Below are 12,975 nucleotides of genomic sequence, written 5' to 3' on the forward strand. Positions count from 1 at the left end.
CTCCAGGGGCCAGCCACCCAGCTGCACTGCAAGCCATGGAGTAAGAGTAAGATTTACAGAAGTAAGAGAACAGGAAAAGTCCAGAGGCAAAAGGTAGTAGATGGGATAATTAAAGGTAAGGAAAGCTAGCAAGAAACTAAGCCGAGCTAAGGTCAGGCATTCATAATTACAAATCAGCCTCCATGTGTGATTTATTTGGGAGCTGAGTGGTGGGTCCCCCAAAAAGGAGTTAAAAAAACCATCAACAACAATAATCTACCCTTTTTTCCTATTATTCCTTTATTCCCCTCCTTTTTTTCACTAAATAGAAGAGGAAAAAGGGATAGAGGAAAGAGAAAGAAAGAAATCCCTTAATCTAATCTCCTTTGCTTAATTTCCTCCCTGGCCATGACCAATACCAACTTACAACAACTTCCCTAAACAATGATAATTATCCATAACCCATTGAATGACCAAAAATCATCCACCCCACCTCTTGAGAATGTGGGCGTCGTGTTCTTAAAATTATTTCCTACTGTCTGGGGAGTGACTGAGAAATTGGGACAATGGTCAAGTCCAGGAGAGCCGGCTGCAACATTTGCTGTCCAGTCTCTGTGTTACGGGAAAATGCAGGGCTTACCTGAAGTCCTGGCTGGAGTGGTCTGTGAGGCTGGACCCACTCAGCCAGCTGCTTTGAAGTTGTCCTGAGCAGTTTTATGAGGACACTGTAACAGAGACATTCTGTGAGGCTGGATCACCTGGCTGCTTGTCTTTGTTAGTGTCTGGTCTTTTTTCTGAAAACACACAAACTTTTAAAGGTAACATATATATCTGTATCAACACAAGTATGGAATGTGTGGTGTGCACAAGTCAGCCAAAGATGATTTTCTATTCTATGTCTGAGCAGGTAAAAGGCATCTGCCAACTTTATAAGTCTATTTGGACCATATAACCAAACTAATTTAAATCTCTCTTCATGTTGTGTAGAAGGATGGCTTGTAATAATAAGTAATGTGACTCTGTAGCCAGCAAGATTTATCATGTCTCATCCAGTCTCAGTGCCGTTCCTATGCAGAGGGATCAGCATATACCTCACCTGTCCTGTAGTTTTTCTTGGTTTCTTCCTTCATGTCTATAGCCAAGATTTTCAGGAGGTTTCCTCCAGTCAAATATGATTGTTATTAATTTTGAAGGAATCCATAGCTTTTTGTTTCCTGTGGGAACAAAAGGCATAACCTTTTGCCCAATGCAACACATTTCCTGACTTCCATTCTCAAGTTAAGACATCCTTTATATATATATATATGCGTGCTGGTTTAATTAAGCATTTTTTTTTTTTTACAATCCAATGTCTCAGCAGTTGTTATTTTTTGCTCATGAGCATTTAAAAAATTTAAAGTTAATAAAGTACTGTATAGGATCTACGTGCCCTGTGTTTAACGGTATTCCCCATCCTTATGTGGCTTGCTCTTTATATATTACTTCATTCTCTCTTTAAAGACATCACTTTATTATTTCTAAACTATTTATTTTTCTGTGGCTGCCTCTACCCATTTTCGTTCTTCCTTCGGCACCTAAGCACATTTTCAAGCATACTGTACCTGTTCAGAGGTTTTTCTCAGTCTGGACCTGGCTTTCTGCATGCCTGCAGCCTTCTCTGACCATGTGAGCCAAGCTTAAAGGGCCAGGCTACTGGCTGTGTGGTTCTTCTTAGCACTTGGTGCTGGGAGCTGGCTCCACCCCACCTTTGGTCAGTCCAGTGGGCTAACCCTGGTTCTGGGCTACAGGTACTGTTTGTCTTTCTGGGGGAGCCTATCTGCTCCAGTTCTGAGAAGTTGGCAGGCCCCTGCTGCAGCAGGTGTTTCTATGTAGTGCCAAGTACTATGCCAGTTGTTTAAGTGGTTGACCTCACAGCGGGGCCTCTTAAAGGAGCCGTGCCTCTGTACGGCATTAGCACCTGGCCTGCTTCAGAGATGGGGTCACTAAGAAGCCATGTTTGGGTCCATGTCCAGAACTTTTTCTGCTTTCTCAGGTCCTCTGTGGATATATGTGCCATGTGTTGGACACCAAATGTAGTCAGACTTTCTTTGGATGACTAGCTCCCAAATAATGACTTAGAGACTTATTAATATGAAAGGTTGGCCTTGGGTTAAGCTTGTCCCCGATTAACTCTTATAACTTAAATTAACCTGTTTGTATTAATCGACATTCTGCCAGATGGCTTGTTACCGCTCCTGAGTACCATACACCATACTTGCTCCAAGTCTCACTGGTGAATTCTCCGCCTCTCTGATTCTTCCCAGAGTTCCTCTCTCTCTCTGCCTGGAAGTCCCGCCTATCCTCCCTGCCTTGCAATTGCCCATTCAGCTCTTTACTAAACCAATCAGAAGGTGCCTTTTAAAAAGTGTTACCTAATTCCACAACAGATTCCTTGAGGCTTGGTGTTATTTGTCCTTCATCGCTTCTCCTCCTGTATGGACACTCCTCCCCTTGGAGACCCTCCCCATGAACACTCTTTCCTCCCCCTCCTCCCCTTGGAGACCCTCCCCATGAACACTCTTTCCCCTCCTCCCCTTGGAGACCCTCTCCATGAACACTCTTTCCTCCTCCTCCCCTTGGAGACCCTCCCCATGAACACTCTTTCCTCCTCCTCCCCTTGGAGACCCTCCCCATGAACACTCTTTCCTCCTCCTCCCCTTGGAGACCCTCCCCATGAACACTCTTTCCTCCTCCTCCCCTTGGAGACCCTCCCCATGAACACTCTTTTCCTCCCCCTCCTCCCCTTGGAGACCCTCTCCATGAACACTCTTTCCCTCCTCCCCTTGGAGACCCTCCCCATGAACACTCTTTCCTCCTCCTCCCCTTGGAGACCCTCCCCATGAACACTCTTTCCCTCCTCCCCATTGGAGACCCTCCCCATGAACACTCTTTCCCTCCTCCTCCTCCCCTTGGAGACCCTCCCCATGAACACTCTTTCCCTCCTCCCCTTGGAGACCCTCCCCATGAACACTCTTTCCTTCCCCTCCTCCCCATTGGAGACCCTCCCCATGAACACTCTTTCCTCCCCTCCTCCCCATTGGAGACCCTCCCCATGAACACTCTTTCCTCCCCCTCCTCCCCTTGGAGACCCTCCCCATGAACACTCTTTCCTCCCCCTCCTCCCCATTGGAGACCCTCCCCATGAACACTCTTTCCTCCTCCTCCCCATTGGAGACCCTCCCCATGAACACTCTTTCCTCCTCCTCCCCATTGGAGACCCTCCCCATGAACACTCTTTCCTCCCCCTCCTCCCCATTGGAGACCCTCCCCATGAACACTCTTTCCTCCTCCTCCCCATTGGAGACCCTCCCCATGAACACTCTTTCCTCTCTCCTCCCCATTGGAGACCCTCCCCATGAACACTCTTTCCTCTCTTCTCCCCATTGGAGACCCTCCCCATGAACACTCTTTCCTCTCTCCTCCCCATTGGAGACCCTCCCCATGAACACTCTTTCCTCCTCCCCATTGGAGACCCTCCCCATGAACACTCTTTCCTCCCCCTCCTCCCCATTGGAGACCCTCCCCATGAACACTCTTTCCTCCCCCTCCTCCCCATTGGAGACCCTCCCCATGAACACTCTTTCCTCTCTCCTCCCACTATCAACTAGTTTCCCATTTCTGAGCAATTTTCACAACAACAGCAAACTGTTTAAATGCTCTTCTTTCTGCATAGTTATTTTCTTGAAAATCATTAAGCTTAAGGGATTTCTTTTTTAATATGATTTTATTCTTTGAGAACTTCGAGTATATTTTGATCATACTCATCCCCACTCCCCCATCTAACTCCTCCCAGATCCATTCCCACCTCCTGTTCCCTCCCAGCTGTGTGTGGCTCCCTTTTTTCTCAGAATCCATTGAGTCTGACTTGTTCAACCCACGTGTTATAATACATGTGGCGCCACCCACTGGAGCATGGTCTGCCTCTCAGGGACTAGACCCTTAGAGAACACCAATGACTCTTCCTCCCCTAGAAGACATCCACTTCAGTGGCGCCTCAGTTAGCGGTGGGAGATTTTTAATGATAGTTTACTTTGTATCTCTTTGTTTTGTATTTCGAACAAAAACTGTTGCTATAGACAAGGAAGTAACTAGAAGATTTGAAACACCCAAAAGCTTGATAATGAACCACCTTGACTATTTCGAAGGAGAGGCCTACCAGAAAAATCCAGTTATTTGGAGTATTTTCTTGAAGTTGGACCTTAGGAAATTGGATGATCAGTCCTTCTCCAAGGAGGCAGAGCACCGCACCTCTGCTGTCTGTTCTATATGACTTTATGTGTGTGTACAGCACACACTTGCAGTGTTCTGTGACCACGAGAGACAAATCTTAAACTGTTAGGCTAACACGGAGTGGTGTTGGCTGCTGGCTCTGCACCCCTTGGTTCTCTGAGAGCCTAGCCTCATACCAGCAGGTACAAGTGGGAGCCACATTTATGGCCCCAGCTCTGGAAAGTTGCTGAGCCCACTTTCTAGAGTCCCTGTGCATGTCAGCCAATTACCGTGAGTACTCACAGAGAGAGTGGCCCAGGCAGCAATTTCTCCATCCATGTGGTTGTGCCCCATGTTGAGCACCAAATTAGCAAGCTTTCTTTTGGGCCGCCAGCTCATAAATAATGGCATGGAAAATTCTTAATTATGAAAGCTTAGCCTTTAGCTTAGTCTTGTCCCAACTAGATCTTATATAGTAACCCATTTATATTAGTCTACAGTCTGCCATGTATCTCAGTTACCTCTCTTCTGTACTGTATGTCCAACTTGTCCCACATCTCGCTGGCATCTCTCTTCTTTCCAGAGTTCTCTCTCCCCCTAGAAATCCCACCTGTTCTCTCCTATCTGGTTATTGACCATTCAGCTCTTTATTATACCAAGCAAGTAACACATCTTTACACAGTATTTGTATTATGTAAACAAATATTGTGCAACAGTACTCACTTCTGCATATCTAGTCCTACATTCTGATTGTCCACACCTCTGCATAAGTGTTCCTATATGTTGAGTGCCCCAACCTGTGCATGTCTGTTCTATATTCTGAGTGCTCCCATCTCTGCATATCTGTTCCTATGTGTCATCTCATGTGATGTGATTGTCACAGTATTACTATTTTAACATGGGTTTTTAGACTTACCCAGCTTAGAATCCTAGAAATCAGTATTGTAGAATAAGAGAGATAAAAAGTAAAGGGTGAAAGGACTGGTATCAGCACTGGATGCCCCAAGATCAACTTCTCGGACCAAAGGAGAGTTATTTGCCCCAGGGGACAAAGGACGGGGAATGAGAGACAAAGACAGGAGTCGGAGGACAAGAGACAAGGAGGAAAAACAAGGGAGAAGGGAGGGATATTTGTCCTAGAGTGGGGACAAAGGACTGACTGCCTCTGCATAGAGAGGAGACAGATGTGGCCCAGAGGCAAATGGCAGTTTATAAAGGTAAAAGGGAAACCCTTGTTAGGATAAGGTGTTTAATTTTAATTGGGTGTGTTAATTAGGTGAGCCAAAGGGAGCTTTTGATTGCTGGACTTTAATACTTCAATAACTGGACCTTGGTGGTCAGCCACAGGAGGAAGAAGTGTCCAAATAAGGGAATAGACTAGCTTGGTGACTGGCTTTAGAAATGTAATCTAACAGCTTTTAGCAAGGAAGGGAGAACAGGGGACAGGCAAGGCCTGCCAGAGCCATGATTATCACGCTCGGGCCTGCCAGAGTCCCTTATGCCATATATTTAAGGTTAGTGTAGAGATTTAATAGAAGAATAGCTCTCCCATTTAAGATATGAATATATCCCATGGCTTTTATCTCTACACATATATCATCTGCCATTTGGAAAGTAAGAATAAACCTTTTTCAAAAGATAATTTTAAAAAATCACTTGATTAAATAATTTTATAAATCAAACTTCTAAAAATAATAAATAGACAAACCAAAAGTAAAAGTCAGGTAAGCCATGTAAAATAAGAGTTCCCTAAAATAGACAAGTTCGTGATGTGCTTCTAAAAACAAGATAGAAAGAGAACTGAAGGCGAGGTGCAGAGAGGAGAACACAAGGACACCATCACCAGCTAAAAGAGATACAGCTGTAAGTCAAGGAGCAGCACACACCAGCAGAGTACACGGAACACTTGGAGAGGGGAGCCTGCACAGCACCGCTCCCTGCCTCGGCCGCCGGCAGGTAGAAGGAGCTCTTTGCGACACTGGACACCCACTGTCCCAGACACCCTCCTCAATGGACACCCACTAGGAAAGCCAGCAGACCTGTCTGTTGTGAGATATCTGTACACTCTGTGATTGGTTTAATAAAGCTGAATGGCCAATAGCTGGACAGGAGGTATAGGTGGGATTTCCAGGGAGAGAGAGGGGGAGGAGGAGGACCTAGGCTCACAGGAGAAACAGAGAGGAAACAGGAAGTACAAGATGGAAGAGAGGTAACACCACATGATAGAACATAGATTAATATAAATGGGTTAATTTAAGTTATAAGAACTAATTGGGACATGCCTAAGCCAAAGGCCAAACTTTTATAATTGATAAGTCTCACTGTCATTATTAGCAGGCTGGTGGTCCCAGCGAGAAAGCAAATTACACCTGTTTGTGTGTGTTCATCAGCAGTAGGTGCTGGTGTCCGGTGAGACACCACGCTCCTGCTCTGTTACTCTGACCCTTCCTCAGGTCTCCTGGATGTTTGCAGCAGTTCCTGTCAAGGTGGTGTAAGGCATTTATAAATGATTACCTAACTGAATTATCAAAATGGATTAGCTTGGGCTTTGTGGTGAAGATTGGGAAGAATGTGGAGTCAGCATTATTACTGTGTTATCTTTGGCAAATTACTTTATTTCTTTAAACCAAATGAAGATACTTACAACAAAAGGTTATTATGAGAGCAAACAAACAAACAACAAAATACGTGTAAGGCCTTACATGGAGTCCATAGTGGAAGTAAATAAGTAAGTGGTAAATCCGCTTATCTCTTGGTGAAGTCGGTAACGTTAATGAGTTCCTCTTAACCTCCATTCCTGATGTGTAACCATTTAGGAAAGACCCTTATTCTTGATGTAAGAAAGAGTGGAGACGAGTAGCCATGCAGGGGATTAGAGGCTAGCAGGAAGCTCTCATGGCTGGTTTGCACCCACACTCTCCAGATATAAGCAGAATTATAATCCTGCATCCTCCTTATGCTTCCCACAGCTGATGAGGGTGACCTCTTCTGGCCACACTCTCTGCTTTTTACTGTCTTTTTCCAGTCACATTCAGATTTCCTCTTTGTCTAATTTTTGCCAGTACACATACATTTCAGCTGCTACCACTATGCTAATGGTTTGGTTTCCTCTGATGCCACAGGCGCTGTGGTTTCCACTGTTGGAGGCAATGATGGCGCCACAGAAGCTGACCAGCTCAGCTGCTCCTCATCTGCACTGTGAAGGTAAACCCATCAAAATCCCGTCGGCTGGGCCACTCCCCAACCCACTTTCTGTCTGCAAAACCTGCTGTGGCAGTCTCCTTCCCCTGTAACATTGTCTGTTATTTCCCAAAGAAGCCATGGTCATAGTCTCAGTCTCACCCTGTGCGTTTCCTTCTGTGTGAGACTTACATAATTTACCCAGGAAGTTTATAGTCTTTGCAGCTGGCCAGCAGGTAATTTTAAGATACCAAACTGGCCTAGGTTAACTAAGTTTCTATGTAAGGTGACTTTTCCCCTAATTAAAAAGAAAAGCAGAACTAGTCTTAATATTAACATTTTGTCCCAACAGCTCTGAAATCTTTGACCATGCAAGTTCTAAACAGTATGGCAGCATTCATTGCCCTGCCGTCCATCTTACAGAGAATCTTGCAGGTGAGCTCAGAGGGGCAGGGGAGGCTAAATAGCAATTGCTTTCAGTTATTTTACCAATAAGTGGGGCTGAGGTTTCGATCACCTATGTCTTGGCATTACCTAGATTTCTAAGTAACCTTGAATCAGTCTTACATGGTGTCATCCCATAGGTCTGGCCCTGCCTGACATTGCTTCCCTGGGGTTCACACATACATTTCCTGTTGTTTGTAGCCCCTGGGAGACAATGGGCACCTATTTCTAGCTGACCATACTTTTAGATTAAAAAAAAAAATCTCTAAAAATGAAGTGAGTGTAGGCATTCTAAGTAGTTGTTATTTCAGTTTTCTAGCTCATTCTAAAATACTTCTAAGTCGAAAACTCACCCCAGCTGTAAATTCTAGCTAGCCTTTTGTCCAGAGTTATTGTAAGAAACATTTTCTCCTGTTTTCTTTGGCAAAAAGACTTAAAACCTCCCAGCTTCATAAGGAAGAGAGCACTAAAAATACTCTGAGCTGTATTTTTAGTAAAAACCTGTGAACATTCTTGGGGAGACAGCAGGAATTAGACCAGTCTTTCTTCTCCCATTCTATGTGCAGTAGTGACACGTGCACACTCGAACCCAGACACTCACAGTGCACGTGTGCACACATACACACATGAGCACACAAGCATGTGCACGCACACACAGAGTCAAATAGTGCCAGGACTCCACTCGTCTCAATTTTTATCCATTGGAATGTTCCCACAGCTCCTTCTAAGATTCCTCAAGTGCTGCTTCCCAGGTGCTCCGAGGCTTCTGGGTGACTGATTTAGGGTGCTGCATGCAGTAGTTGCTCCATCACAGAGTGCTATGTCTGCAGGAATTTAGGACTCAGGAGTGTTGCTCAGCGGTGGAACCCTTGCTTACCTAGTGTGAGGCCCTGGTTCATCCCCACTACCGAAGGAAAAAAAAACCATGAGTATCGTGTATTGGGTTTTCTGTTTGGTTGGTTGGTGTTTTAAGACAGGTCTCCCTGTGTAGCCCAGGTTGGCCCCTGAACTTAGATCTCCTCCTACCTCTGCCTCCCAGTGCACTAACCCTCAAGTGTGTATTACTGCATTCAGTCCTTGGCAACTATCACATACTGAGGAATTCTCCAAGGTAGACTATTCCCATGTGTTTTAAATCTATTAATCACAAGGTTTGAACACATGTAAAGAAACACCTCCATGAGGCTACAAGAAATGGATCTAAATCCCAAAGCGGATTCTGTCTATATGCACACTGTGCCTTATGGTGAGCTTTAGCTACATGCTATGCTATATAAATTATAATAAAAATCTGCCTTTCCTTTTGTAAGGCATCATGTAACTTGGAAACATTTGTTTCAAAACGATCTCTTTGAAGCCTTTTAATATTTGAAACTCTTGGCTTTGACTTACACACTGGGATTTATTACAACTGTGCTGCTTGAAGTATTAACTTCTCACTAATCAGGAAGGTGTTCTGTTCTTAAACTCATCCATTTGTATTTGTTGTAATAGCTTTGCCCCTGTATATGGACAAGGATTTTTTAAAAGTACTTTTATTCATACCAACCCTTTGGTACAGGGGAGGCAGTTATATAGATTGCGACTAACAAGTGTGTTGATAGCATGCTTGCCTCGATTGCAGGAAGCCCTGGGCCCAGTGCCCAGCACCACATCAACACCTCGTGTGTAGGTATGGCGTGCAGAGCCGTCACTCTGGAGGTGGGGGAAAGGATTAAAAGTTAGCAAGTTCCAGACCAGCCTGGGTTACATCAGACCCTGTTTTAAGTCTGCTGACAAAGGAGAAAAACGGAAGAGAAGTGTCCTGGGTGACAGATGGGAGCTATGGCCTATTTCCTGATGCACAGTTTTGATGACGTCATCTCAGTTATCCTCCAGTGAAGTTTGTGTCTTTGAGGAACAGATTAGTTGCCATGTATTAGTTCTGTTTTACCCTGTTCCACTGATTGCTTGTGTAAATGAAATGAGAGTCTGCCCCACAAGAGCTCTCCTGAGAGAAAATGGTTGGATTTCTCTGTTCACAGTGCTACATGTGGGGAACACTGCATTTTAGGACTGTCTGCTCTACGCTGTCCTGAGGAACTAGCGTGTCTCCATTGCTTACCCTCGGTCCACGGGTAATAGCAGGAGAATGGAGACAGGAGAGCAGGGCAGGCTGGGCCTGGAGGCTGGATGTGGTACAGGAGGGTGAGGTCAGGTGGTCACAGGGAGGCTGAAGGGGCAGCAAGAAGGGCGTCCTGGCCCAAGCCCGGAGGTCAGGTGACATAGACCAGGCTCACCAGATGAGGCCGGGCACTGGTTGGGAGACCTGGGCTAGATCTGAGGACTGGGGAGGGTTTGGGGAGGGTAAGACCCACCAGGCTGGGCCCCATTGCAGGATGTGCAGGGCTGGCCAGGACCTGGGGCAGATCTTCTTTTTAAGTTGGCAGTTTCCCCATGACTGTTGGTCTTTATTAGTGAGATGTCTCTTCCAGAACTTTTGCCTGCTTTTTAGCTGAGGCTTTTGCTCTGTTGTCTATGGGTTTGCAGTGTTCTTTCTGCAGTCCTTGTTATAAAGTGTTCTTTATGAAGTCCTTGATTAGGTATGTGTTGGGTAGATATTTTCTCATATGCATCATATATTTATGTATAGGTGATATGTAGCTAATTGTCTTTTAGGTGCCACTGTGTTAGAAAGGAGTTGAATTCTGTATGATCATATTGGACCTCTTGACCTTGCATTTGTGTAATCCCTCCTGGGTTCCAGTGGTTTTTTCCTTGTTGACCTCTTAGACTCCTTTATAAAAGAATGTTGTTATGTAGCTCCCAATTCTAGGACACCAAGGCCATAGCCCCATGCCAGTCCCACGTGGTAAAGACTTCACAGTGTGTGTGATCATATGGCAAAAGCTTGTACAAGAGGGAGCAGTTCCATCCCCAGAACAGAAGCCAAAGATAATGCAGATGGCCACAGTTCTTTAGTAGCAGTGCTCGGGGAGCAACATGGCATCTCATGGAATTGCCTAGTAGTCCTGATATTTTTACTGTTTTGGTTTTGCCTACAGTGACCTCAACACTTTTCAGTGGACCTGTTATAGTTGCCACCATCTCCTAGCGTTGCCACGTTGAGGACTTAGTTGAGTGTCCAGCACATGAACCTGTGATGATAAGCCACACCCACATCATAGAGTCTTTGCACTTGTCCTTTTGATCCCTGAACAAACATTTCTAGAGAGGAAGGTACTGTGCTGAGTTTACCCCAGCTTACTGCCCCTGGGTGACAAACAGATCCTCTGGCTTCACATCCCTGGCTTTCTACTCTAACTTGAGTTGATACATTTTTCATGTTCATATTTACCTAGTAATCCCCCAGGGAGAAGGTAGGGAGGGATGGTTATTTAGACACATTATTGCCCACATACATCTGAAGTAAGTTAATTTTTTCAGAAGAAGTGGTCATATGCTGAGGAATCTCAGATTGTCTTGACTGATGCATATTTATTCAAAGTGATGCCTGGGACCTGAATTGTACAGTTTCTCTAGGAGCAGAAGTGGTTGATAAGCAAGGAAGCTTCTAAAGAACTTTTTTTTTTTTTCTTTTTTGGTTTTTGAGACAGGGTTTCTCTGTGTAGCTTTCAAGCCTGTCCTGGAACTCGCTCTGTAAACTAGGCTAGCCTCGAACTCACAGAGATCTGCCTGGCTCTGCCTCCCAAGTGCTGAGATTAGAGGCATGCGTCACCACCGCCCAGCAGGAACTCTTAAGTTAAAGAGACATCACTGGATGGGGCAACAAGATGGCTCAGTAGTGGGAAAGATGCTCCATGACAAGTCTGACAGTTCTAGAACCCATGTAAATGTACAAGGTTAAAGCCAGCTCCTTAAATGCTGGCCTCTACACATATGCCCTCCCCCCATATCTCTGCTTCCCTTTCTCCCTCTCTCCATTCCTTCCTCTCTCTCTCTCCCCTCCCCTCCCTTCATCTCCCTACCCCTCCCTCCTTCCCTCCCCACCTCTCACATACACACAATGATAATAATAAATAAAATCAAGGATTTTTAAATGGACACCACCGTATGGCTGAAGTCACTCTTGATTTCTAAGAAAGCTAACTTGCAAGTATATTACTGAAAAAAACCACAGCCTGGTGTGTACACTCTTTCATAGAGCCATGATCACACTTTAAGATAATGCTCAGTTAGGAAACAAATCACATATACATGCCATAGACTAAGTTCTAGAAAGCAGTAGGGGAAAGCAGCAACCACATCTTTTTCCAGTGAGCTTTTGAAACTGTATGTGGGCACAAAATGCGTCTTCCTACACATTAATGGCAACTTACAGAGAAATGTCTGTTGTTTGTTTTAACTCCTTTGGGGGCCCGCCACCCAGCTCCCAAATAAATCACACATGGAGACTTAGATAATGGCCACGTCCTGGAAAGACCAGCAGTAACCTTGTCTGATAGATATCACCTGTCAGGATTCAGAGGTCTCCCCTGATCACACCTGATCCATATTATTCCTGAAGGAATCCAAACCCTCTCATCTCCTGTGGGAACAAAAGTCCAAAGCACTTTTGATTTCCATTTGACAAATATATTTTTTGACTTTTTAAAGGTTAAGACATTCCTAAAGTATATAGGCTGATTTATTTCAACAGTCCCTCTTTGAATTCCAGGTCTCTTTGCAGCTATCCTTTGCTTTTCAACAATCAAAAAATTCAAAATCAACACAATAATATACAGGATCCAGACTCACTGTGTATATCCCATCTTACGTGGCTTTTTTTATATTGCTTTTACTCTCTCTTTATTATTATTTTTAAACGATTCATTTCCTTCTAGGACTATACCATTTTTTCTTTTCTTAAGCCTATGCACATTGTTAAACACACTGCACCCTGTTTAGAGATTTTTCTATCTGTACCTCTTTTGTTGTGTATCTTCAGCCTTTTTTGACCCTATGAGCAAACCTTTAAACTGCTAACCTACACCTGGATCCTCCACACAAGCTTGCAGCTGACTCCACCCACTTCTCCGGTCATGAAAACCAAGCATAAAATTCGAAGCCCATGGGAGGTTTGTCTGACCAGGAACTGCATTCAACCTTCCTAGAGCTCTAGAGTGCTGATGCTTGCCTGCACTG

At 44.7% G+C, this 12,975-nt stretch overlaps 1 protein-coding gene across 1 annotated transcript in view; it reads left to right on the forward strand.

Annotated features, from left to right (window-relative positions):
* Vps8 (VPS8 subunit of CORVET complex) overlaps window positions 1–12,975 on the forward strand; it is a 203,649-nt gene that overhangs the window by 138,454 nt on the left and 52,220 nt on the right. The window contains exons 39-40 of the mRNA XM_036204062.1: window positions 7,350–7,431; window positions 7,760–7,842. Of these exons, the coding sequence (XP_036059955.1) occupies window positions 7,350–7,431; window positions 7,760–7,842 (165 nt within the window). The remainder of the gene's footprint in view (window positions 1–7,349; window positions 7,432–7,759; window positions 7,843–12,975) is intronic.

The sequence above is a fragment of the Onychomys torridus genome, chromosome 12 (genome assembly GCF_903995425.1).
Source record: "Onychomys torridus chromosome 12, mOncTor1.1, whole genome shotgun sequence".
NCBI lineage: Eukaryota > Metazoa > Chordata > Mammalia > Rodentia > Cricetidae > Onychomys > Onychomys torridus.